General features: G+C 50.0%; 1 protein-coding gene across 1 annotated transcript in view; it reads right to left on the bottom strand.

Annotated features, from left to right (window-relative positions):
• LOC119092013 (ras and EF-hand domain-containing protein) overlaps positions 1-24720 on the bottom strand; it is an 86797-nt gene that overhangs the window by 52174 nt on the left and 9903 nt on the right. The window contains exons 4-8 of the mRNA XM_037214967.1: positions 20965-21166; positions 17638-17821; positions 13047-13112; positions 12613-12698; positions 2941-3028 (exon numbers count right to left, since the gene is read on the bottom strand). Of these exons, the coding sequence (XP_037070862.1) occupies positions 2941-3028; positions 12613-12698; positions 13047-13112; positions 17638-17821; positions 20965-21166 (626 nt within the window). The remainder of the gene's footprint in view (positions 1-2940; positions 3029-12612; positions 12699-13046; positions 13113-17637; positions 17822-20964; positions 21167-24720) is intronic.

Below are 24720 nucleotides of genomic sequence, written 5' to 3' on the forward strand. Positions count from 1 at the left end.
GGGGGGTGGGGGGGGGGGGGGGGGGTGGTCAAACGGGCCACTCCGGACAGGACAAGCGTCAAAACGGGATGAAGACAAGAGGGTGAGGTCGGGTGTCAGCTTCGCACCCGCCCCAGTTCTCCCGTCAAGCTACTGCAATGCCTAGCACAACCAAGTCGGTTGCAAGAGAAAATGAAGGACGTCGTTGTGCTTTCCAGCCACCTATCACATTTTACTAAATTAACTTGTGCAATCATGCGTTGAATTGGCTTGGTAAAACATCAAAGGAAAGGCATTAACAAAACGCAATGTATTTGGCGATAACGCATTTTTCTTTAATCCATACTGTCCAGTTTTTCGCCTTTGCAAATATCACGCCAATATGATATCAAACGCTGTCAACCGATGTGGTGTCAATGTATAGCCATTCTGCTCAAGGGCAACCTAAAGCCGAGATACAACCGCATCTCAGATTTTACCGATATGATTTCCTGGAGCCAGCCCGTTCAACTGTAACGTCAAACATGCGCCCTATTGCTGCTTGATTCAGACCTGGAAATCCAGCCGCGTCGCACATCTCTCAGACAGCATCAACCGTCATGCAAATAAAGGACTGATTACCCACTCGAGGCGAGCATCAGCCGCTACCGGCTAAAGAACCGTGTACAGCTCACACGCCTTCCGACAGCCTGCGCCTTGACCTGAAACGTCTCTCATAAGCGTTCATAGAGTCGTCTCCAGTCCGCAGGCGCTCCCGTTCTGATTGCTTGTCCACCATAATGCACTCTGAAGCAGCGCATTGTGATGATGTCTGGCATGAGTGTGAGGATAAGGATAATGACTGGTGTCAGATCGTGGCTGCCAGCGCAGATCAAAATAAAAAACGAACTCCAACGTGTGGGTAAATACGACGCCAACAAAGTATTCAGCGGTGTCAACAACATTACCCACACTAAGGTCAGCAATGGACCGGGAGCCGGTCGATGCTGCTTTCTTCACAATCTGACCAGAATATCACTCGTCCATAATTGCACAGAGAGAAGCGGGGCTGTAAAAACCCCGCTGATGTCGGACTCATTTCTCCGTGATCATCACCCACTCCAGATATGAGTTTCCCGCCGCATTTTAGTTTAAAGACACGGAAAGTGAAGCATTCTTAACTCATTCATTCTCATCCTCCCGTGTTAACACAAATGTGTAAAATGTCTCCACCAACCACAAACACAGCTATCGCAAGTATCGATGAAGATCGGAAAATAAAGAAAAACTTAAAGACTATCGTAGTGTTCTCTCAAGGAAGCGGAGCACACCTTTGTTTGAAAACACAAATTGCTCACAGCACATCGTGGTATTTGGTATAGGCAAGGAAGACCTTCAGATCCTTTTTTGGCGCTTTCAGTTGGGAGTTTTCACGACCGAGTTATCGATCTTTGCTACACCAGGAGGTACTGGTTAAACGACGTTATAAAACAAATATCGGCTATATTTACAGTGCTCCACGTTTCAGGCTGGTTTTTCTGTGAGTGTGCGAGCGGATAAACTATAAAGCAGGGCTGGCTGACCCCTAAATTCAACTAAGGAGTAAACACGGACTGTTCACGAACGGCTGGCCGACTGGCCGATATGTCGAAAAGGAACACACATGAACAAAAACGGAGAGTAATTCGTTCACACAGTTCACGAACGGTTGGCGAACATCTAGTCTCGCTGTGGTCACTTCGGTGGAGATCCCTGGAGTGTAGTCCTTTTCGTATGGCAGAAACGCAGTGTTTTTAGGCATCGTGTGTTTTTCATCTGCACATAAAGCGCACACATTTCTACAAACACGGATGCAGTAAATGGTCAAGGCCAAAACCACCCTATATATTGGTAATGCGTTTGTCAATTGCCATCGGGGCGCCTTGCGTCAGCGAATGCCTGCCTGACTACAAGTGCAAGAGGATTACCCCGAAGCATCGGTGTAGCTTATCTGTGTAGGTTACCAACAAGAACTGCGCCAACCGCAGGCGTTTTTGTGTCACAGTGATGACATTCCCTCCTTAAAGCCCCAGGCGTAATCTGCAGCAGCGCATGCCGGCATGACAGCATGTCAGGACATGACAAAAATGTCTTGCCGGTGTACAAAGAACTGCATAAATATGTAAAACGGTTCAGCCGTTGAACACAGGACACTGATCATTACGGTAAGCAAAAACAAAGTGAACAGTTTCATTACAGTATCTAACACAGCAACTAGGTTTGGAGAGAGTGAGAGAGAGAGAGAAGAGAGAGAGAGAGGAGAGAGAGAGAGAGAGAGAGAGAGAGAGAGAGAGAGAGAGAGAGAGAGAAGAGAGAGAGAGAGAGAGAGAGAGAGAGAGAGAGAGAAGAGAGAGAGAGAGAGGAGAGAGAGAGAGAGAGAGAGAGAGAGAGAGGAGAGAGAGAGAAGAGAGAGAGAGAGAGAGAGAGAGAGAGAGAGAGAGAAGAGGAAGAGAGAGAGAGAGGAGAGAGGAGAGAGAGGAGATTGAAAGCAGCTCTCATGGACATATGTTGTTACTGTTACTGGCAACTGCTCTCCTGATTCCGGTAATTCACTTGCAAAAACACTTTCAAAAGATGTTCACGGTAGCGGGAAATGACACAAATTGATGATACCTTTGATATATGCATATATATATATATATATATATATATATATATATATATATATACATTTGCAATTTGTAACCTCGTTTTCTTCTTTCTTGGAGACCTGTTCATGAGTGAGTGGTCGTTATTAGGGGGACATGCACTTCAAATGCGGATCTTCGTGGTTGTCTAATGATTTCAGAGGCAGACTAAGGGCAAAAACGGAGCTGAAACTACATTCGTAGAGTTATAACGACACAAATCTCTCCTTTCAAACCTGCTTCCAAAACAGGACCTGCGATGCGGACCAAGCAACCCGTGATGCAAGGCATGGAGGTGCAAGGCATGACACTTTACCTTTTGCTTTTGCAGCTGTGCATTCTCCTGCCGCTGCTGGGAATCAGACGAGGAGAGCTTCTGCAGCTGTGACGTAACGTCGGCGAGTCTGCAGGAAAGAGCGATCAGACCGAGCGAGGCTGAACGTCATCACTGTCACCGCAATGCCTCACATGAAGTGAAGGACACAACTGGAGCCTCATATGTTCCAGCGCCACAAAACAGGTGTATGTTACAGGTGTATAGATACATACATATACATGTGTATGTGTATGCATATATCTTAAAAAGTGGGCAATTTTCTTGTTTTTGACGCCTACCGTGAAAGTTTTTAAAGTTGTCTTACATCATTACGGTAAATGAAGGTCTATTCGGTTTAAATGTTCTCCAGCCCGTCAGCTCGTTTGCAAATTTGCAAGGTTTCAGTTCTAAAAGGAAAAGACTTCAGAACTACCGCCACCTCGGCTTGCCATTTGACTTCAATAGCTGTAAAAGGTCATGCAGGCACGGATAATGTTGGGTTTGATTCGTGTAGCTCATCAAGTCATCTGTCATATCTTACAGAATATCCGAAATTTTGAAACTGTGCACCAGCTGGCGCCCACACCCGCGATCTTCCTGGAATTCCCATCCAGTCATGGAATGACTAATTAGACGATGAAGTAAAGATCACTGGGAATGCACGCGAGGCGATAACCAGACGCAGCACAACAGGACTTCTGACATAGATGCGTTACGATGCGTAGATACGTTGCCTCCATTCTTTCCAGTTTTCATTTGGTGTGAACCTTTTGATGGATTCAGCGGCCAGAGCCCAGGCTGAGCAGTGCTTGTCGCATGCACCCTGGCCGCACAGTTCCATCCAATAATTTTAATTAATCGTTATAATTTTGTAATTAACGTTTCACACTTTTGCAATGTTCGCCACGGTCCACCGAATCATCCAGCCTCATCTGACCTTACGCGGCCGCTGCCAGCGACCGTAAACCATCCCAGTCACGGGCGAGCACCTAGCATCGAGTCGGTCCGATACCGACAACTCGGCGACGGGAGGACGCGCGATATAACCGCCCGTTTAGCGCCCTTACCCCGTCTTAGCGCTCTGACTGAGCTACAGTGGCGCACTGGAGCTATGGTGGCAGACTTATCTAAGGCAGCAGACTGGAGCCTCGTAGGCCGACGAATATTTCTCTCAGCATCATTTCAACATTGAAAAAGCGGTTAAACCGTTGTGGTGCACTGTAACCAACGCCTTTCTCCAAAGCCACTCGCGTATTGTAACCTTTGCCAATAAATAAACCACCTACAATTTAATTATTTCGTGAGTATATCAAGTGGTCACATTGACTACTGCAAGGTGCCTATTCGAATGAGCCTTGTTGATGCACTTGGTTATGTGGTAAACCACGTTTTTGCGCGCGCGCGCGCGCGCGTGTGTGTGTGTGTGTGTGTGCGTGTGTGTGTGTGTGTGTGTGTGTGTGTGTGTGTGTGTGTGTGTGTGTGTGGTGTGTGTGTGTGCGTGCGTGCGTGCGTGCGTGCGTGCGTGCGTGCGTGCGTGCGTGCGTGCGTGCGTGCGTGTGTGCCAGCCTTCCCATCCATCCACCCGTAGCTCAGTTGGTCAGAGCACCAGCCTTCCCATCCATCCACCGGTAGCGAGGTGGGTCCGAGTCGCTTTAAGCGCTCGCTAATTGCCTTTGACAGGCATGACCTCTAGCCATGGTAGAGGTCAGATGACATCGGAAGGCAGGACGGACCGCGCCGAGCGTTGCGGCACGTTAATGTCTCGCTACCGAAGTCTGTTATTCATCTGGGGCTTCGCGATCGAATAGTGGGGGTCCGAACTCACGCAACAATTTTTAGCACTATTTAGCGTGTACTCTGACCTGAAAAATATATCCATTCACGAGGTTTGGAAAAAATTAAAAATATCCAGTGTAAATGTCCAGCCATGCCTCCACCAATAAGCGGCTGTGCAACACATTATAGATAGAATCAGCAACCAGGCAATAGGCAGCATCAAGAGGGATCATATTTTCATCAACAGTCAGCAGTTTGAATCGCACGGATTCAGCCAACTTGAATCCCAGACTAGCTTCATTAGTTCGTCAACCGTTCCATCTGCCATAGAGGCATTTACGTTGCACATATCGGCGCCTAAATCAGCACTTCATAAAAATATCTACACGCCGTAGCATTGCCACTCCCATGTCATCGGTGAGCATGACATGCATTTGTACGACCAATCGAACTACCGCGATGTTCATTTCATTGGGGCGTCTCGTCCAACCGCCGACCCCGGGCAGATCAGGGAAATTTACGGCTTGCACCAGCCAGAGCCGGGAAATCTGCAGCTTTTGCTGGCCAGAGCCGGGAAATCTGCAGCTTTTGCTGGCCAGAGCCGGCAAATCTGCAGCTTTTGCTGGCCAGAGCCGGGAAATCTGCAGCTTTTACTGGCCAGAGCCGGGAAATCTGCAGCTTTTGCTGGCCAGAGCCGGGAAATCTGCAGCTTTTCCTCGCCAGAGCCGGGAAATCTGCAGCTTTTGCTGGCCAGAGCCGGGAAATCTGCACCTTTTGCTGGCCAGAGCCGAGAAATCTGCGGCTTTTGCTGGCCAGAGCCGGGAAATCTGCAGCTTTTGCTGGCCAGAGCCGGGAAATCTGCAGCTTTTGCTGGCCAGAGCCGGGAAATCTGCAGCTTGCACCAGCCAAAGCCCGAAAATCTACGGCTCGCACCGGTCAGGACCGGGGAACCTGTGGCTTGCGCTAGAGTACGAATCTTCTATTGCAGGTAAACATGAAAGACATGAGAAGAGAATCAACATCCCTAGCGGAGGAGTTAAGCACCAACGGAGGCTTTACTTTTTGAACCGAAATGGACGTAGCTTCTTTTTAAGAGCAAACATTCCAGAAAATGAATGAAAGTGCTCCCACATTTGTATGGAGTTTTGAATCAAGTTAGGTGCTCTGGACATCGTTCAATGCAGTTGACCACTACGCCGTTTTCAAACCTAAAGCACTCTTGTTTCTGAGCTTGACCCTTGCAAACTTGGGCGGACTATACCATGCAGACCATTTCTAGATCGCCTAATTAACCATGATGCAATAAAAAATTCACGGAAATGCCGCCACCTTATTGGCTCTGTAGAGCTCAAGGTCAAGGGAAATGTGGTCATCAAATTATCTCTGTCTGGCCTACGTCGGCGCAATTTACGGCAAGAAGGCCAGCTGAAGACAACGTCTTCAGCTGGCATTTTTCTAATGTCATGCGTTGAATGCAAGTTTATATCGCGAAGCACGGTTTGTGTTACATGATGCAGACCGGGGCAGTGACAGTGGAACGGAAATGAGACTGGGATTTAAATAACAGAATAACGCAATAACGTAGAACGTAAACTCAAGGAAAAAAAGTAAAATCACTGGCAAATATGCAAGGACACCATGAGAAAAATCAAAGCATGAACACATGAAGACACTCGCCTTGATCGAGCATGCGTCAGCAAACATCACCACATTTCGGCAAGTTAAGGTACTACAAGTCAGTCGCCACAGTAAACATTCTGACAAGGCCAGTCTGGCAGCGACTCTGATGTCATAAAGGGTTTTCATGACGTCATCAAACGATGACGTATTGAGCAGTGTATTTAACAAATGTTGAGATTGAGTTATTTAGAACAGCCGCTTGTGTACTATTAGTTACAAATGAACTTTTGCATCGCACCTGATCTGGTCTCCATATTTCCAAATGTTGAACATTCGCTTAAAAAGGGACTCTCCAACCTTTTGTGCATATTTAAAGAAAAACATACTCCAGTGAGACTCAAGACTAGTCAGTCTAATAAGAGCGCTGGGTAGAACCACTGCAGCACCGCCAGGACATAACAAAGAAATCAAATTTAATCATTTTCCGCGTCAGCTTACACTATCAATACTTTGTAAAATATTACGCTTCTTCACCCGACTGCCGCCACCATTGTCATGACAACCAGCATGCACACCTCCACTGGTGCTAATAAAATAACCTTTGCGATTAGTCCGGCGGGTAAGGGTCGATCATGAAGATACGCATTGGTTACAGTTTGAGCCAGTGCGTTACAGGAATCGCGTGACACTCCCGTTTCCAAAGACAAAGTGCGCCTCGAAAAGGGTCGCTGTGGTAAAAGCCATAACGGTAGAAGTGCGAGAAATAAAAGCCATAGTATGACGTTTCGCTGAATTCGCGGAATAATGACCTACGTTCGCATATCTATTTGTCCAAAAAAAGAGTTTCAAGCTTTCTTAGCACGCATTACACAACCATTTTGATACATATGTGTGTTGCAAACATTACGGAACACACACGTTGGAAAAACAAGGCAAATTGAGTGTATTGCCTTCATAGTGGTGAGCAGCGAGCCAAATGAGAGCTCTCGCAGGGTTGGCTACATGAAATCAAAATTCTGTGTTAATCAGAGGGATTTCAAAGAACTGGTATATATTGCTGACCAGCCTCACAGGCATATGACGTAACATCAAGTGAAATATGCAGAAAAGGTGGGACACTCCCTTTAACGCGGCACCACCTGAGAGCAGGATTCAGTCGCCACTGTTCACCGGAACCGGAAGCGATTGCCACCGGAAGCGATTGTAAGATCATACAACTTTAAACGTATTCTAAAACACTGTTTCCCTTTTAAAGCTGAGATGGAATGGCTTTGAGCTGGTTTGGAGTCAAACTGAAGTGAGTAGGTCAAGGTCGTAAAGTCAAAGCTGGAAAACTTTCAGTTTAGTCTTACGACGCATGTCTCCAGACTCTTTTTTACCTGACAATTGCAATGTAGGCATTTGGTAATGTGTTTGTGCTCATCGGAGTAAAAATAATATGATCAATGTCCCTCAGCCTCCAAAAGACACATCAGGATTTTAACCTTAGAAAGGCTATTAGTCGGTGACAAACAAATATATCGATTTGTTTCAACAACATTGACAAAAAATAGACACATTATAATATAGAAACTCTCTCGGCGTGTGCATGATTAATGGCCCCATCATATATATCTAGAGCTTTTGTATTACTCTTTGATCTATTGGTAATCAACTGCTGACACTAACGAAGTCTTGTTTCCAAATTTCGAAGCTCCCTCGGCGGGTGCATTACTAGTGTCTTTATCATTTATGTCTATATATATAGAGAGAAAGAGAGAGAGAGAGAGAGAGAGAGAGAGAGAGAGAGAGAGAGAGAGAGAGAGAGAGAGAGAGAGAGAGAGGAGAGAAGAGAGAGAGAGAGAGAGAGAGAGAGAGAGAGAGAGAGAGAGAGAGAGAGAGAGAGAGAGAGAGAGAGAGAGAGAGAGAGAGAGAGGAGAGAGAGAGAGAGAGAGAGGAGAGAGAGAGAGAGGAGAGAGAGAGAGAGAGAGAGAGAGAGAGAGAGAGAGAGAGAGAGAGAGAGAGAGAGAGAGAGAGAGACATATATATATATATATATATATATATATATATATATATATATATATATATATGTATGGGAACATAGTGCACAATCGTATCCGCACACGTGCATGGGAATATGAGACACGCTACAAAGACAGGGAAAACAGCACTTCGTTAGTGTCAGCAATTAACAATAGACTATGTATATGTAATATTTATATAATGTATGTAATCAATGTAATATAATAAATTATATATATATATATAATATATAATATATTAATAATCAATTGCTGACACTAACGAAGTGCTGCTTTCTCTTTCTTTGTAGCGTGTCTCATATTCCCATGCACGTATACGATTGCGATTGCGCAACATGTTGCGAAAGAAACAGCACTGGTCCTGGTTGGGCCCCACAGCAACGCCATGTTGGTTTGCAAGCTGTCGTGCTGCGAGAGAAGTAGCTCAGCAGCGTTCCACAACCGCCAAATCGTGGCCTAGCGTCGCACTCTCACCGGCAAATCTTAGCTCAGCAGTGCTCCCTCACTGGCAACTCTTAGCTCAGCATCACACCCTCACTGGTAAGTCTTCGCTCAGCAGCGGTCCCTCAATTACAAGTCTTAGAACATCAGTGCTCCCTCACTGGCAAGTCTTAGCTCAGCAGCACACCCCCACTGGCAAGTCTTAGCTCAGCAGCGGTCCCTCACTGACAAGTCTTAGCTCAGCAGCATACCCTCACTGACAAGCCTTAGCTCAGCAGCATACCCTCACTGGTAAGTCTTAGCTCAGCAGCACACCCCCACTGACAAGTCTTAGCTCAGCAGCACACCCCCACTGGTAAATCTTAGCTCAGCAGCGCCCCCTCACCGACAAGTCTTGGAACAGTGGCGCGCGGGGCATGCACAGCTTCCACCTTACTTCTCAGGCTCACGTTTTAACTTATGAAATATACATTACACAGCAGACTTATACATTACGCAACGGGCAGCAGTTTCCCACGCCTGCTGCCCGAGTGAACGCTGTCCAGCTCAGCATCGCGAGCGGTCGCCCACAATCAAGGCTGAAGCGCACGTGCTTTAGTTCGCAGGCCTGGACATGACGTCAGGCGTCGTCGATCACGCTTCAAATGGGTAGCGTGCGACACACACTTTCGACAGCCGCAACAGATCTAGGGAAATCCACCAAATGCGCACCGCTACAAGGGCGAGGAAGCAGCTAATGTGAGATTAAACGTTACATAACGGCGGCGGACGGTCAGCGTTATGTAACGATTCTACACCTCCGCAATGACGATAGGTCAAATATAAAAAGAAGGAGCATGTAAACAACCATGCAACAATGGTTGTGCTTAATCTCATGGTAATTCGTAGCAGACTCATGTGAGCGCTTTCAATTTTTAGCTGCTGTGCAAAAAAGCAGATTTCAACAATAGTCGTAGGGGTGATGATGATGACGATTTGGGATTTTAGTGCGCATCAACATCACACCTTATATGTGCTCAGCCTGTGCCCTGTTTGGGTCTGGGACAAAAAGTCAAAAATCCCATTTGGTGAGTACTTTTTCTGTGAGCTGCTGAGCGGCGACTGCAAAATGGCAACATGAAAAAAAGTCGACGCGACGGAGAGTTGAAACGACTACGTGGCGGACTGCAAAAAGGCGAAATGTAAGAATATCGACGCGAAGAAATGGCGAAAAGCTTAACGGCAAACCGCACAATGGCGACAGATAACAACTTAACATACTTGTTTGGCGAACGGCTAAGTTGTGCGAAGCGAAATAGGGACCTTGCAAAACATGAGTACCATATTGGTCAACGTCCAAATGCCGAAATATAAAAAGATAATATTTGAATTTTGTGTTGGTGCTGGTAAATAGTGACATGGAAACGTTTTCAATCATATCTGAAACTTGCCTCAGCATCTTCAAATGTGGAACATTCTATATGAACAGCTCACCATTTAGCCGTTCGCCAAATTAACATACTGCCTTTTTTACGTGTCACAGTCTCGCAGTTCACCATTTTGGCATTTTTGCCGTAATGGTATGTCGCCATTATTTGCAGCTCATCGTTCAGCCTTTCACAGTTTTAGCACGTATTCAATCCTCCATGGCGCCGTTTTGTAGTTGACCATTTAGCCAATTCGACTTTTTGACTCGTCAACATTTTTACATGTCGTCAATATGGAGGTCGTTTAATGGAGCCGGTAAAAAAACATTCGGCGAGGTGCAAGTCGCCATTTGTCCGGACGTTGCAGATCCCGATGCCGTGCAAATATTGTATTAAAACATATGTGCGTCTGTGAGTAAACAAGGTCAAGATGCGGAAAAGACATCGGTCTCTCTCTCTCTCTCCTCTCTCTTTCTCTCTCTCTCTCTCTCTCTCTCTCTCTCTCTCTCTCTCTCTCTCCTCTCTCCTCTCTCTCCTCTCCTGCTCTCTCTCTCTCTCTCTCTCTCCTCTCTCCTCTCTCTCTCTCTCTCTCTCTCTCTCTCTCTCTCTCTCTCTCTCTCTCTCTCTTCTCTCTCTTCTCCTCTCTCTCTCGCTCTCTCTCTCTCTCTCTCTCTCTCTCTCTCTCTCTCTCTCTCTCTCTCTCTCTCTCTCTCTCTCTCTCTCTCCCTCTCTCTCTATCTCTCTCTATTCTCTCTCTGTTCTCGGTTCCCGCAGAAGGAAGGGAACAGGAACGGCTGGTCGGTAACCAAGGTCATGGTCGTCAGACTCAACTGCCCTAAAAGATCGAATAGGAATTACTCATTCTATGTGCCTTGGAGAACTTCGCGGTCTGCTTTTACCACTTCAGCTTGTTTCTGATGTAGTTATTTGGCTTTGTGTCACTTCGGTATGTTGCTATTTTCCCTTGTCGCCATTTGCTCAAAGATGACGTTTAGTCAGTTCAACGACAGTTAATCGTTCGCTTTTTTTGCCTATCAACGACCTTTTTACACGCCCAATTTTTCAGTTTTAACTTCGCTTCTTGCATTTTTCAGCTTTGCATTCCCAATGCTGCCCATTCGAGCTGTTATCGCGTCGACATTCACACGCGGCCAACATGGAAGTCGTTATATAGCAGTCGACAAAAATGCATTCGGCAAACTGCGAGTCGACTTTTTGGCCGCACGCCGCCCTTTTCGCGCAGGTCCCAATTATGCATAGAGCGAAACGATGCTAATAGCTGTTGCTTCCGCATTTCATTAGTCATGCGAGCAGCCTTATAGCGCATATCGTCCTTTTTGCGAAGCGTACGGCAACACCCAGTCATAGCCATTACGAGAAGAAAATGGCAGGCAATCGATTATAGCTGCCTTCTCATTTTGCGCCTGGGGAAGTTAATATAAAGCAGATGTCCTTGTGCATCCAGTGACTATCGTTGGCGCTTTAGGCTGCATTTTCTGTAGAATCGTATCAAAGTCGAAAGCAAACAGGAGATATCTTCTTGTTTATCGACATCATTAGACTCTATAAAATCAATTGTTGCGTTGTCGGAAACAGATATTCGAACTACAGGCATCCTCAACTCTCATGTACGCGCAAACCCTACTCGCTTTAATTCTCTGCTGCAAGCTTCTTTGTCACTGAGCTTATGTATCACGTGGCTACTGAATTTTTGACCAAAAATACTCCTAGCACTAAATGGTGAGCGAAAAGATGCAAATGGTGCTGGATGCCCATCTCTAAGGCTTTAAGCCGGCTCCAACGGCACTAATCGCGGCTGCACCCTTCAGGCAAACAACGTTCAGGCGCTTGCTACACAAGCCCCGATAAAACCACGCCACGCTTCTTGTCGCGCCGGCTATAGCCTGCCTTCATATCTATGCCTACCTGCACCGCCAGCTGTATCTTGCCTTCAGCTGTAATACCGCAGGGCATGGAAAAAGGCAGTTTGATAGATGGGATGCTAGCATCGACAACGACAACGGCGCGCAGCCACAGTCAGCTAACAACGAGCGAACGCATCAGCCGCAACTCCCTTCGGCGGAGTCATCTGAGCATGAGCCTCGCTTAAGACACCGGCGACCCCCTTTGGCAGTTATCTGAGCATTAGCCTCCTTAAAGGTCACATGAACGTGAGCCTCGCTGAAGACATCCGCGACTCCCTTCAGCAGAGTCATCAGAGCATAACTCTCGATCGAGGTCACCTGAGCGTGAGCATCACTAAAGACATCCGCGACTCCCTTTGGCAGCCATCTGGGCGTGAGTCTTACTTTGGACGCCGGCGGCTCGCTTTGGCGGTCATCTGAGCACCAGGCTCGCTGAAGGTCACCTGAGCATGAGCCTCACTTCAGACACCGGCGACTCACTGTTGACGCGTCATCTGCGCCTCCAGCTCCTTGATGGCCACTTGTGACTCCAGCTCCTCGCGGATCTTGAGCTGCCTCTGCTCTTCCTGCCGACGGAGATGTGCCGCGTCGGTCCCAGTGCCTGGTTCCTGGGCCCAGTTCGACCAGGCTCGCAATCTCGTCCGAACTCAGCCTCAGCACTCTCAATACGTGGATTCCTCAGAACTCTTAATTAGTGGACTCGGAAGCGGATTCGCTTAACCTCGTAGCCTCTGTGGTCTGGGGAGAGGTGCTGGATTCGTATTTAAGCGACACTGGGCGCCAGTCTTAGGGCCTCAAATTACGACAAAAGAGAACACGATATACCGATGCTACGACGTTTAACATTAAAGTATTGTGTCGCACGCATCACAGGCGGAAATTTGTCGTCGCAGCCAAGGCAGACACGCGCTTACCTCCTTAGTGTTTTTGTTCCTCTCCGCTGCAATTTGTGCCTCCATTTCTTCAAACATGTTCTTCATCTGCAGCACAGTGGCGTGGTAATAGTCAGACAGTGAATCAGCCGACAAAGAAAAAAGGAACCAGTTGCACCACCCATTATTGAAAAGCAAGAAAATCGGACGACATTGGACGCTCAAAATCCGTATGCATATTTTACAATTCTTGAAAAGTAAGGAAACCCCCGAGGTCATAGTGTTTCGTCATTTCTAATGGGGAGCTGATGTTTTAAGAACAAATGACCGGTGATACACCAACAGGTACTGGTTAACTGACGTTATCAAGCACAAAACTCGACGTTTCAAGCTGCGCCCGTAGTCACGGGCTTTTCTGTTGACCATAATTACAGCATACAGCGTCGAGCCAATGTTTGTTCTTTATAACGTCACTTATCCACTGCCTCCTTGTACGTTGAAGGTCGATTATTCTTCGTATGACAGCCCTCAGTCCAGTGGAAGATTCGACAAAGAGAAGGCGTGCTCATGAAAGGCATCAATCCACATGAGAAAAAACAAGAAATCAAGCCCGTTGCGACGCATCCTCCTGCGAATGTATGTGTGCTCTGAAGGCAGAGACGACGCACACATCCAATACGCGGCAACGTCTATTGCAAAACCGTGCGGGGCACATGTGAAAGGCCTTTCACTCTCTGCAGATGAGTCAGCCAAGCGATGGCTTTGCCTGAGCAGAAGAAGCGTGTGCCGGCCCTTTGATCGCTGGCGTGGAAAAGTTGCGCCTGTCGTCTTTTATGTTACGAGCGACGACCACCCGAAGTGACGAAAAGTCGTCAGCAGCTTCAGAGGCGGCCAGCGAGGCGCCACTCCCGAGCCCTCCGGCAGATCCGTCCCCAGTGACGTCAGAACTCAGAGGGAAAGGAAATAAATCATGTACCCCTTCGTGCTGTCCCACAATGTTCGGGTGAATTATGTTGCATCGTTATTTGGACCCCAGGACGGGGGCGTTGAAGCGCGGTTCAGATACTAGGGGATGCTGGTCCTTCCTCCACCTGTCTATGAGGCCAACGAACCAATTTGCCCGGTCCAAACGCATGGGCATAAACGGGAAACGATCTTTTTGATGTCAAGACACTCTAGACAGTCTGTTCACGCGGAGGTGCAGGGTGGATCAAACACGTACGCCGCCATCTCCAGCTGCCCATCTCCGTCTCACGGACGCCATCTCCCACTGCCCATCTCCATCTCACGGACGCCATCTCCCACTGCCCATCTCCATCTCACGGACGCCATTTCCAGCTGCCCATCTCCATCTCGCAGACGCCGTCTCCCGCTGCCCATCCCCATCTCACGGACGCCATCTCCCGCTGCCCATCTCCATCTCACGGACGCCATCTCCCGCTGCCCATCTCCATCTCACGGACGCCATCTCCCGCTGCCCATCTCCATCTCACGGACGCCATCTCGCGCCGCCCACCTCCATCTCACGGACGCCATCTCATGCCGGTTCTCACCTTCCCGCCTGACCGACCATCTGGTCTGATGCTGGTCACGTCAGCGTAGACCATTGATGCACAGACGGCGAACAACATCAGCTGGCGCTAGGACCAGGCTGGGCGCCACCGAGTGATCAACTTTTTGGTTGTCAGTGAACACTCACACCGACAAATAAACCGACGTGATTTCGATGTTTCTAGCACTACAATTAAAGATGGCTTTCAGGGGATGAAAGGTATAATATTTGATATCAAATTGCAGCTGGAAGGAAAAAGAAAACCAAAAATTTCAGGGCCGGTCTCAAAGGAGCAAGACAAGAAGTCCAGGACCTATGACCCCGTCTGGAGGACGAGCGGTGTATCATGACCTTCCGCTCGGTGTCAGCGGAAAAGTCATCGCAAAAATGTCGGAGAACTCCGGAGACGAAAACGTGGATGCATCCGATATGTTCGTGTTTAGAGCCCCTGTTGCACCACAGCCCGGAGCGCTTATATTGGCACTGCAATCGCTGACGATCCCTGGAAGGATGTGCGCCAGTTCTCTTTGCTTAAAAACAAATAAAACAACTTTTGCATGTGCTATGAACTGCCCGTTCGAATGGCAGCCCCTGGAGGGAGAAATATGTGAGCCCATCAGCTTCCCACTATAGTTGATCCAAGTAATACACAAGCCTCTACATTGTCAGATAATAATTGGAAGGGTATGATGCCGTAAATGCTGATCATTAATGCTGATATAATGGGACGGTGGCCAGCCTACGACAAATGCATAGGACGAAGGCCAGCCTCGGGCAGACGTATGGGACGGTGGCCAGCCTCGGGCAAACGTATGGGACGGTGACCAGCCTCGGGCAGACGTATGGGACGGTGGCCAGCCTCGGGCAGACGTATGGGACGGTGGCCAGCCTCGGGCAAACGTATGGGACGGTGGCCAGCCTCGGGCAGACGTATGGGACGGTGGCCAGCCTCGGGCAGACGTATGGGACGGTGACCAGCCTCGGGCAAACGTATGGGACGGTGGCCAGCCTCGGGCAGACGTATGGGACGGTGACCAGCCTCGGGCAGACGTATGGGACGGTGGCCAGCCTCGGGCAGACGTATGGGACGGTGACCAGCCTCGGGCAGACGTATGGGACGGTGGCCAGCCTCGGGCAGACGTATGGGACGGTGGCCAGCCTCGGGCAGACGTATGGGACGGTGGCCAGCCTCGGGCAGACGTATGGGACGGTGGCCAGCCTCGTGCCATTTGGAGGCGGCGTAGGCTGAACTGAATGGGGGGCCACACAATGCAAAACACTTTTCTATGAATGGTATCGCGCATAGACAGTCATCGGTGAAACCACTTCCATTCTATCGTAGCTTTGCCATCCCGCGAACCTCGCTGGAAAGTAAGGCCAGCCGCCAACCATGGTGGTCCGCAATTATGATATTTGGAGGTTTTTACTAAGGTCTCAGGCAATTTATTTCGTTTTTGGTTCACTGCAGGTCTCGCTGCATCATCAGAATATGCCTTATGCATCATTTTCTTGCAGCGCTTAATTGTCATGCTATAAAAACAAGAGGTTGGTGCAGATTTGGACGCTCTCAGTGCGCGTTGTAATCATCTGACCTTTTTGGACCAGCACCTGCCTCTGCGATAATAACCACAATCAGCAGCAAAAATGCTCATTATGCATGCCTCTCTGAAGCTGCTCTTTGCAGTGCTCAGGCGTGTCTGCAGCGTTCAGGCGTGTCTGTAGAGTGCGGGCTTGTCTGTAGAGTGCGGGCTTGTCTGTAGAGTGCAGGCGTGTTGTAATGTTCATGCGTGTCTGCAGTGTCCAGGCGTGTCTGCAGCGTTCAGACGTGTCTCTAGTGTGCAGGCGTGTTGTAGTATTCATGCGTGTCTGCAGTGTTCAGGCGTGTCTGTAGTGTTCATGCGTGTTTGTAGTGTTCAGGCGTATCTGTCGCGATCACGCATGTCTGTAGTGTTCAGGCGTGTCTGTAGAGTGCAGGCGTGTCTGTAGAGTGCAGGAGTGTTGTAATGTTCATGCGTGTCTGCAGTTTCCAGGCGTGTCTGCAGCGTTCAGACGTGTCTGTAGTGTTCAGGCATGACTGAAGTGTTCAGGCGTGTTTGTAGTGTTCAGACGCGCCTGCGGTGTTCGGGCGTTTCTGCAGCATTAAGGCGCGTCTGAAGTGTTCAGGCGCGCCTGTAGTGTTCAAGCGTGTCTGTAGTGGTCAGGCGTATCTGTGATATGCAGGCGCGTCTGTAGTGTTCATGCGCGCCTGTGGTGCTCAGGCGTGTCTGCAGTATTCCGGCGTATCTGTAGTGTTCAGGCGTTTCTACAGTATTAAGGCGCGCCTGACGTGTTCTGGCGCGCCTGTAGTGTTCAAGCGTGTCTGTAGTCTTTAGGCGTATCTGTAGTGTCCAGACGTGTCTGTAGCATTCAGGCGTATCTGTAGGGTTCAGGCATTTCTGCAGTATTAAGGTGCGTCTGTAGTGTTCAGGCGCACCTATAGTGTTCAGGCGTGTCTGCAGCATTCAGGCGTATCTATAGTGTTCAGGCGTGTCTGCATGCCGTTCGGCGAGCCACTCGACCTGAACTCAGATAGTCTACATGACAGGGATCCACCAGAGAGGGAGTGCAACACAGCGTGACACAGCTCCTGTCACTTGCCGCTCCCACCGAGCTGTGGATACCTTCCTGCATGCTTGTCTTCTGAGCCTGTACATCTCGAGATGTCCATCAACGAGAATGGCACCAGCGGGAACAGCACCAGCGTCCAAACGCCTTTCTGTCCACATTTCAGTCATATGCTGAGTCTTCGTGCCTATCGGCACTGCCCGAGCATACATGCCCTTCTATGCGTCTGATGTCTCTCACTTATATTGGTATGCCTATCTCCTTATCTGAATTGGTATCAACGAAATTCAAATACACGTCGAACGGGCTCACGTGCCACGTGCATATCTGTCCAGCTTGGCGTTTATCAAACTCTCTGCATGTACAGGTGCACATCTGGAAGTCTGTCACTTGGGTCCGCACGTCCGTCTGTCACCGGGGCCCACACGTCCGTCTGTCATCCGGGTCCACATGCCCGTCTGGCCACCCGCCTTCTACCTGCGTCTGCATGGTGTCCTGCTGTTGCCTCAGAGCCGTCTCCAGCGTCTCCTGCTCGGTTCGGCAGCGGCGCACGCGGCCCGAGATGTCTCCCAGGAGTCGCGCGAACGTGTCGACCAGTGCCGGCCCCGCGTCCGGCGCCTCCCGCTGCAGCCGGTCCCACATCTGGTGGATTTCCGCCTCGCTGACGACACAGACAGATCTGGTAACATTGACATTTGGTAACACTGCTGTCAAGCGGTTTGACTGAGAGTCGAAGGAATTTCCAGGCCTTCCGCATGCTCTATTTTGCTGTGTTTCAAATTGTGCTACGGCAATGTGATATATTTCTTTCCGCTATGGTTTGCATCAGGTGAACCAAAATCCCTCGGTCAAACTCAAAAGACGTCCAGAGCTCGAATAATTAGCCCGGTCGACTATTCATAAGCTCTTCCGCGGATTATACGAGTTCAGCAGTCCCGTGCAGTACGGTAAGCGATCCATGCGCTTTATGCGAACGGTCGGAATCCGACTGGGGATGTTGGCCATGTTCATGTCGCCAGAGTGGCTGGCGGCACTAGCTCTCACCTCTCCCCATGTGGTCCACCTGGCTCATTCCTCGCCAAACTTGTCCCAATCACGTACACCTCTCTCCAGTGAGCTACCTCACACGCCTTTGCGATCTGTCTCACTCACGCTCTCGCCTCTCCCCAACTGGTTTCACTCGTGCACACTTCTCCCTATCTGGTCCACCTGGCTCACTCCTCTTTTCAGCCTGTCTCGATCGTACACACCTCTCCCCAGAGAGTTACCTCACAGCACGTCTTTGCGGTCTGTCGTCTCACTCACGCTTACACCCCTCCCCAGGTGGTCTCCATCGCTCACATCTCTTCCTGGATCGTCACGCACTCCCACGCCAGCTCAGCTCACGAGCTCAGCTCACACGCGCTCAGCTCAGCCCAAACCTGTGACGGGGGGAGCTAGCATGGGTTGGGACGGGATAGGCTGATGTTTCAACGAGCAGGTCCCAGCCCATTCAGAATAACTACGCACTGTGAACAGACTAACCGAACCCACTCGTACCGATGAGAACAGTATTTATCGCATCACTAAGCTGCGGGTGTTGGTTTACCTGGTGTCTTAAACTCGTCTGAAAAACATTCACAACGCCGGACACTTCGTGACATTGGTGCGCCGCATTTCGGCTTCGTGTGCATCGAGCTCTGGCCAAGCTAAACTACTTCAAATTTTCAAATATTTTGTTGCTGAAAAATTCTTTTTGAAGTATTTTTCCAAAATCACACTTGAAAACATCACAATGTCCTGAAATACTAAGCCTCCAGGTGTTAGAATCTGACCGCGCGTTGCACTCTGAGCGCAAGGATTTACGACGCACGTTTGCTAAACTTGTTGCTGCCATGCTGCTGCTACGCCGGACATGTTCGGTGAGGTGCACCTTTTTCTGCGGTCTGGGCTTAAACAATTATTCCAGCTGCGCACCTTGCACATCCACTGGGCTGTCAGCTAGAACTGATGCTGATATGCAGCTCCTGGGCTCTGCGTGTGGCCTTCCATGGCAGTGTCCATGGGGCTAAAGCCAGAATAGGTTTCCTGAGCACCGGTTTCAAAGCTTGTATTCAGTAGTGTCGTGGTAGAAGCTGCTGAGGGTGGACACGCCATGAGCCCCCTTGGTCGTGCTCCTGCTCTCCACCTCCACCCAGCTGGTCTTGCTCCCTCACACCTCTCAACAGCTAGTCTCACTCGCCCACACCTCTTAACAGCTGCTCTCACTCGCCCACGCCTCTCAACAGCTGGTCTCACTCCCCCACGCCTCTGAACAGCTGCTCTCACTCGCCCACGCCTCTCAACAGCTGGCCTCACTCCCCCACACCTCTCAACAGCTGCTCTCACTCGCCCACGCCTCTCAACAGCTGGTCTCACTCCCCCACACCTCTGAACAGCTGCTCTCACTCGCCCACGCCTCTCAACAGCTGGTCTCACTCCCCCACACCTCTGAACAGCTGCTCACTCGCCCACGCCTCTCAACAGCTGCTCTCACTCCCCCACACCTCTCAACAGCTGCTCTCATTCCCCCACACCTCTCAACAGCTGGTCTCACTCCCCCACACCTCTCAACAGCTGCTCTCATTCCCCCACGCCTCTCAACAACTGGTCTCACTCGCCCACACCTCTCAACAGCTGCTCTCACTCCCCACACTTCTCAACAGTCTCAGTCTCAACAGTCTCAGTCTTACTCGCCCACACCTTTCAACAGCTGGTTTCACTCCCCCACACCTTTCAACGGCTGGTCTCACTCGCCCCACGCCTCTGAACAGCTGCTCTCACTCCCCCACACCTCTCAATAGCTGGTCTCGCTCGCCCACACCTCTCAACAGCTGCTCTCATTCCCTCACACCTCTCAACAGCTGCTCTCATTCCCCCACGCCTCTCAACAGCTGCTCTCACTCCCCACACCTCTCAACAGCTGCTCTCACTCGCCCACACCTCTCAACAGCTGCTCTCACTCCCCACACCTCTCAACAGCTGGTCTCATTCCCCCACGTCTCTCAACAGCTGGTTTCACTCCCCCACACCCCTCAACAGTTGCTCCCACTCCCCACACCTCTCAACGGCTGGTCTCACTCCCCCACACCTCTCAACAGCTGCTCCCACTCCCCACACCTCTCAGCAGCTGGTCTCACTCGCCCACACCTCTCAACATCTGGTCCCACTCCCCACACTTCTCAACAGCTGGTTTCACTCCCCCACACCTCTCAACGGCTGGTGTCACTCGCCCACACCTCTCAACAGCTGGTCTCACTCCCCCACGCCTCTCAACGGGTGGTGTCACTCGCCCACACCTCTCAACAGCTGGTCTCACTCCCCCACGCCTCTCAACGGCTGGTGTCACTCCTCCACGTCTCTGAACAGATGGTCTCAGTCCCGCACACCTCTCCACGGCTGGTGTCGCTCGCCCACACCTCTAAACAGATGGTCTTACTCGCCCACACCTCTCAACAGCTGGTCTCACTCCCCCACACCTCTCAACAGCTGGTCTCACTCGCTCACACCTCTCAACAGCTGGTCTCATTCCCCCACACCTCTCAACAGCTGGTCTCGCTCGCCCACATCTCTCCCGCGAGTGGTTTCACTGTCTCACACTACTCGCCGTCATTCACCGGTTTCACACCTCCCACCGAATGGTTTCACCGATCTCACCCTTCTCCCGGATGGTTTCACCGATTTAATTTCCCTTTCGGATGGTTCTATGACTTTTACGCCTGTCTCCGGGTGATTTCACTGGTTTTACACTTTCCCCGGGGGGGGAGGGGGGGGGGGGGGTCACACCTCTCGCCCAGAAGCTCCCCGGCGCCGGAGTGCAGGACAAAGTCGGCGAACCGCTCGTTGGCGTCCTGCTCGTCCTCACGGGCTCGCTGCTCCTGCGAGGAGTGGCGCCACACCTGCCTCTCGTGCCCCTCCGAGGACGGCTGGAGCCGCTCGACGTCCTCGCCATCATCGACCGACTCCTCGTCCAGACCGAGGAAAGAGCCTGATGAAGCAAGAGGTACGGATGAAGAGCTACAGCTGCACTGTTTACCAGGGCCGTGGCGTGATAAAGGCACTGGCATGAGATTGACTTCAACAGCCAAATGAAGACGTCTGGTTGCCGAATAGCATCCAGGCGTCTCCGAGAACTGCTGCAAGGTGGAAGCGAACCACTGTAAAATGTTTTCCTTTGTCTAACGCCAAAAGGAACACCTGTTAAAGGCTTATTAGGAAGCCTCGTAGCTAGCACAACGGCTCGGGAGCAAGGGTACAACCATTCAATTTTTAAGATTTTTTTCCGCAAAGATGATCAACGAACCAAAAAGTCCGTAAGGTTTTCCGCCGTGACGATCCAACTAAAACTCCCGAAATGGTATCTAAGCCTTGCATTGCTCGGCTAAGTGCCGCGCAACCAATCACATATCATCATCAAACTAAACCATGTGTCTTAAAGGGAACGTTCCACATTTTTATGGGGTTTGGAACTGAAATTGCTATCTTGAAAATAATTGCTGCTGGTTACAGCCCTCCCCATGTTAAGACCCAAGCTCTCTAGTTTCTGAGTTACACTCATGCGAAGATGTGCAGACTATTTCGTGTAGACTGTTTCAAGGTCACACAGGCATCCTCGGCGGCTTATTGACGTCATTAAAATTATGCACATTCCATTGACTATGCAACGATCAAGGCTAAAAATATGATTGCTGAGTCGCTCACATCTAGCGTTCGCGAGCACTGTTTCCAGATACAACGGGCGTCAATTGGCTCTCAATCAATGTTGTGAGGCACATTATGCAATCAAACAATGGCGCATTGAGGAATATGTCTACGCAATAGAGAAACTGCATTGTCTAGAACAGTCTTTTCCACTTCAAGGTAACCGATAGTCACAAGTGAGCTTATTTCATCATATCTAATGCCTGCCTCAGTATGTTCAAACGTGGATCATTTCCTTTTATCAATCATGGGTTGCAAATATTCAGCTATTGTGGGATAAGTATTCATACATGGTTTTTGGGCGAGGTAGCATGTCGTGAAACATTGTGCATGATTAAGCGTGTTATGTCTAGCCTTGTTGGAAAACGCAGTTGGATCCCCTAGCTGGATCCCCTTCCCATCCCCCCGTTGGGGCGGGGCTGGCAAGGAGCCCCTCTAGGGCGCATGTTAACGAGTTATTTACGCCCGCAAGCTCACATCGTTCTGAGGACTCAATCCTATCGAAAGGATTCCCTTTTTTGACTAGCATCCTCAACAGAACTTTATTTTTGCATCAGAAAACATGCGGTGAGAAGATGAGCGTTTACCAGTTCCGCTAGCTTTTCCGCCGCTGAGGCTTTTTGTGCACTCACAGCTAATCCAAGCACTTAAGCACAAGCAGACATACTCCGACACGCGAGCATGGGAGAACCCGTTAACCTCATTCATGTATGCGCTTGTGCCTTAACTGATCCAGCTGTCCACACGTGCTTGCGCTGACAGAATGGGTGACCCCAACGCAAAGGTTATCTAATATCATGTTGCGCCAATAAACTCTGAACTCCGGCTAGGCCCCACATGAGCTCCCATACGTCGCCGACGCGGTCATATCGCACCATGGCATGTCGATCGGCTGTAAAAGGTAATAAACAGATTGACTGCACGGACTTTATCGGTGGCGGCATCCCTAATAAATCTCTGATTGGCTATCTAGTGTAGGCTGATGGACACGGCTGCTACATTTCCGGTTCCTGATTCCTGGGATGGCAAAAGATAATGAGCTTTCATTTGAAAAAGACTTGATGTACGTTTTTCATAAATTCCCTGCACGCCTACTTTCAAAATATGAAAGGGTTCTGTGAGAATGATTAATCTTTACGTGGGAGGCTTAAACAAAAATTGCACATGGTGTTACAAGATAAGGGGATTTCTGCGAGTTGTACATCACGAATGGCGCTGCCGTCCGTGATGTGTAACACCCTGACCATCTCTGTAACTTATACACCGGGCGGAAGTAATTTTTCATGCAACAGGACATATAGGTAGACCGGTGCATGACTCATCAATGCTTGCCATGAAATCACCAGATGCGCACACCCACTCATTATCGCTCAGAAATGGGCATTGCTACCAATGGAACACTGCTGTCACATTCCTATCTTGGACTTTTTATTTTGAATACCAAGTCCGTCCCGATGGCCCATTTGATTAGAGCGCCTGCCTTCCAATCTACCTCCTCAGGCTGCGGTGGGTTCTATTACTTTAGACGCTCGCTATTTGCCCTTGACAGGTATGCCCTGCGGCCGATGACAGTGACCGCGCTCAATGTCAGGTGACGTCAGAGGACAGGACGGACTGTGCCGAGCATTGCGGCGCGTTAAACATTCGCCACAAAATTCTACCGTTGACCTGTAATGGTGCCATCGGGTGGTAGGGGTCAGGGCTCTTGCGATAAGAGCTGGTTAACGTGAGCTCTGCCCTAAAAATTTATTATTTCAAAAGACTCGGACCAAAATTACTTTCCTACGTACCCAACTAACCTGCCGGTACAGAAAAGTGGGAAACAATACCGACTGCGGAGTACATCCCGTTCATGTTTTCCCATGCTGAATTATTAAAAACGCGCAGCTCTGCCCTAATTTATCATGTTCGGCGCATACCACAATCGAGACCTGCAGCCCCTTTACCAAGACTTACTTTCCCCACATCTTGTGCAGCCACTCAGCCCTGGTGAAGGCCGTCGCATGCCTACTCAGCCAAGTGAAAAAGCTCGGGAATGTTGCGGCCAGGGTCGTCTCGAGAGCGCGGGGTCGAGGTCACATGTCACCGGTCGAGGAGTGGCTAGGCTGACGCGGTGCCAGTGATCTTGTCACGCGCCGCCACCCCACTGGAGTCTTCAGGGCCCGAAACGACCCGCTGCGCCCCGGTGGCGGTCCGGCCACAGCTCTCTGATTGATCACGAGGTCGGAGGAGGCCGGCGGCCCGCTTCCCGACCAGCTATGTCGGCAGGCAGCTTATCGAAATCCGTCCAGTTGGTTGCCAGGGAGGCCAAAAGTAACCCACACCATCAGACTTTTGCCCATCCCGCCGTCACCGCCTCCACTATGCTTCCTGCACTGCTAATGCCCTGACCTCGAACCCCCCTATCCTGACCGGTCCGTTTGATCTGCCTTGCCCGAGGCGCATAGATGCGGGTTTGACCGCTATATGGCTCGACGCTGATTGGCCGGTTTCGGGCGAGGAAACAGCCAATGGACTCCCAGGCACGTGTGCAACAGCGCGCAGAAATCTCCGCCTCCTTGGCACTCGAGTGGCCGCACTTGACCACGGAGCGCGCGGTGCGCTTTGGTATAGTGTGGCCTCGCAAGACATCCACATGCCGTTATGGCGCCGCGAAGTCGTATTGTGTCGCATTGCGTAACACTTAATTTGTTGAATATAATATGGAACAAATCATAAAAATCATTATCATGCTTAGGCAGTCACCATCATGTCCAGGATTTCAGACAAAACCCCAGCTCTTGCCTTCGTCCCAAGATAGCCCTCTCCTGAAATTGCGCTGTCGGCACGATGGTAGCGTGC

Source organism: Pollicipes pollicipes, unplaced genomic scaffold (genome assembly GCF_011947565.3).
Source record: "Pollicipes pollicipes isolate AB1234 unplaced genomic scaffold, Ppol_2.1 Scaffold_1600;HRSCAF=1878_pilon_pilon_pilon, whole genome shotgun sequence".
Lineage (NCBI taxonomy): Eukaryota > Metazoa > Arthropoda > Thecostraca > Pollicipedomorpha > Pollicipedidae > Pollicipes > Pollicipes pollicipes.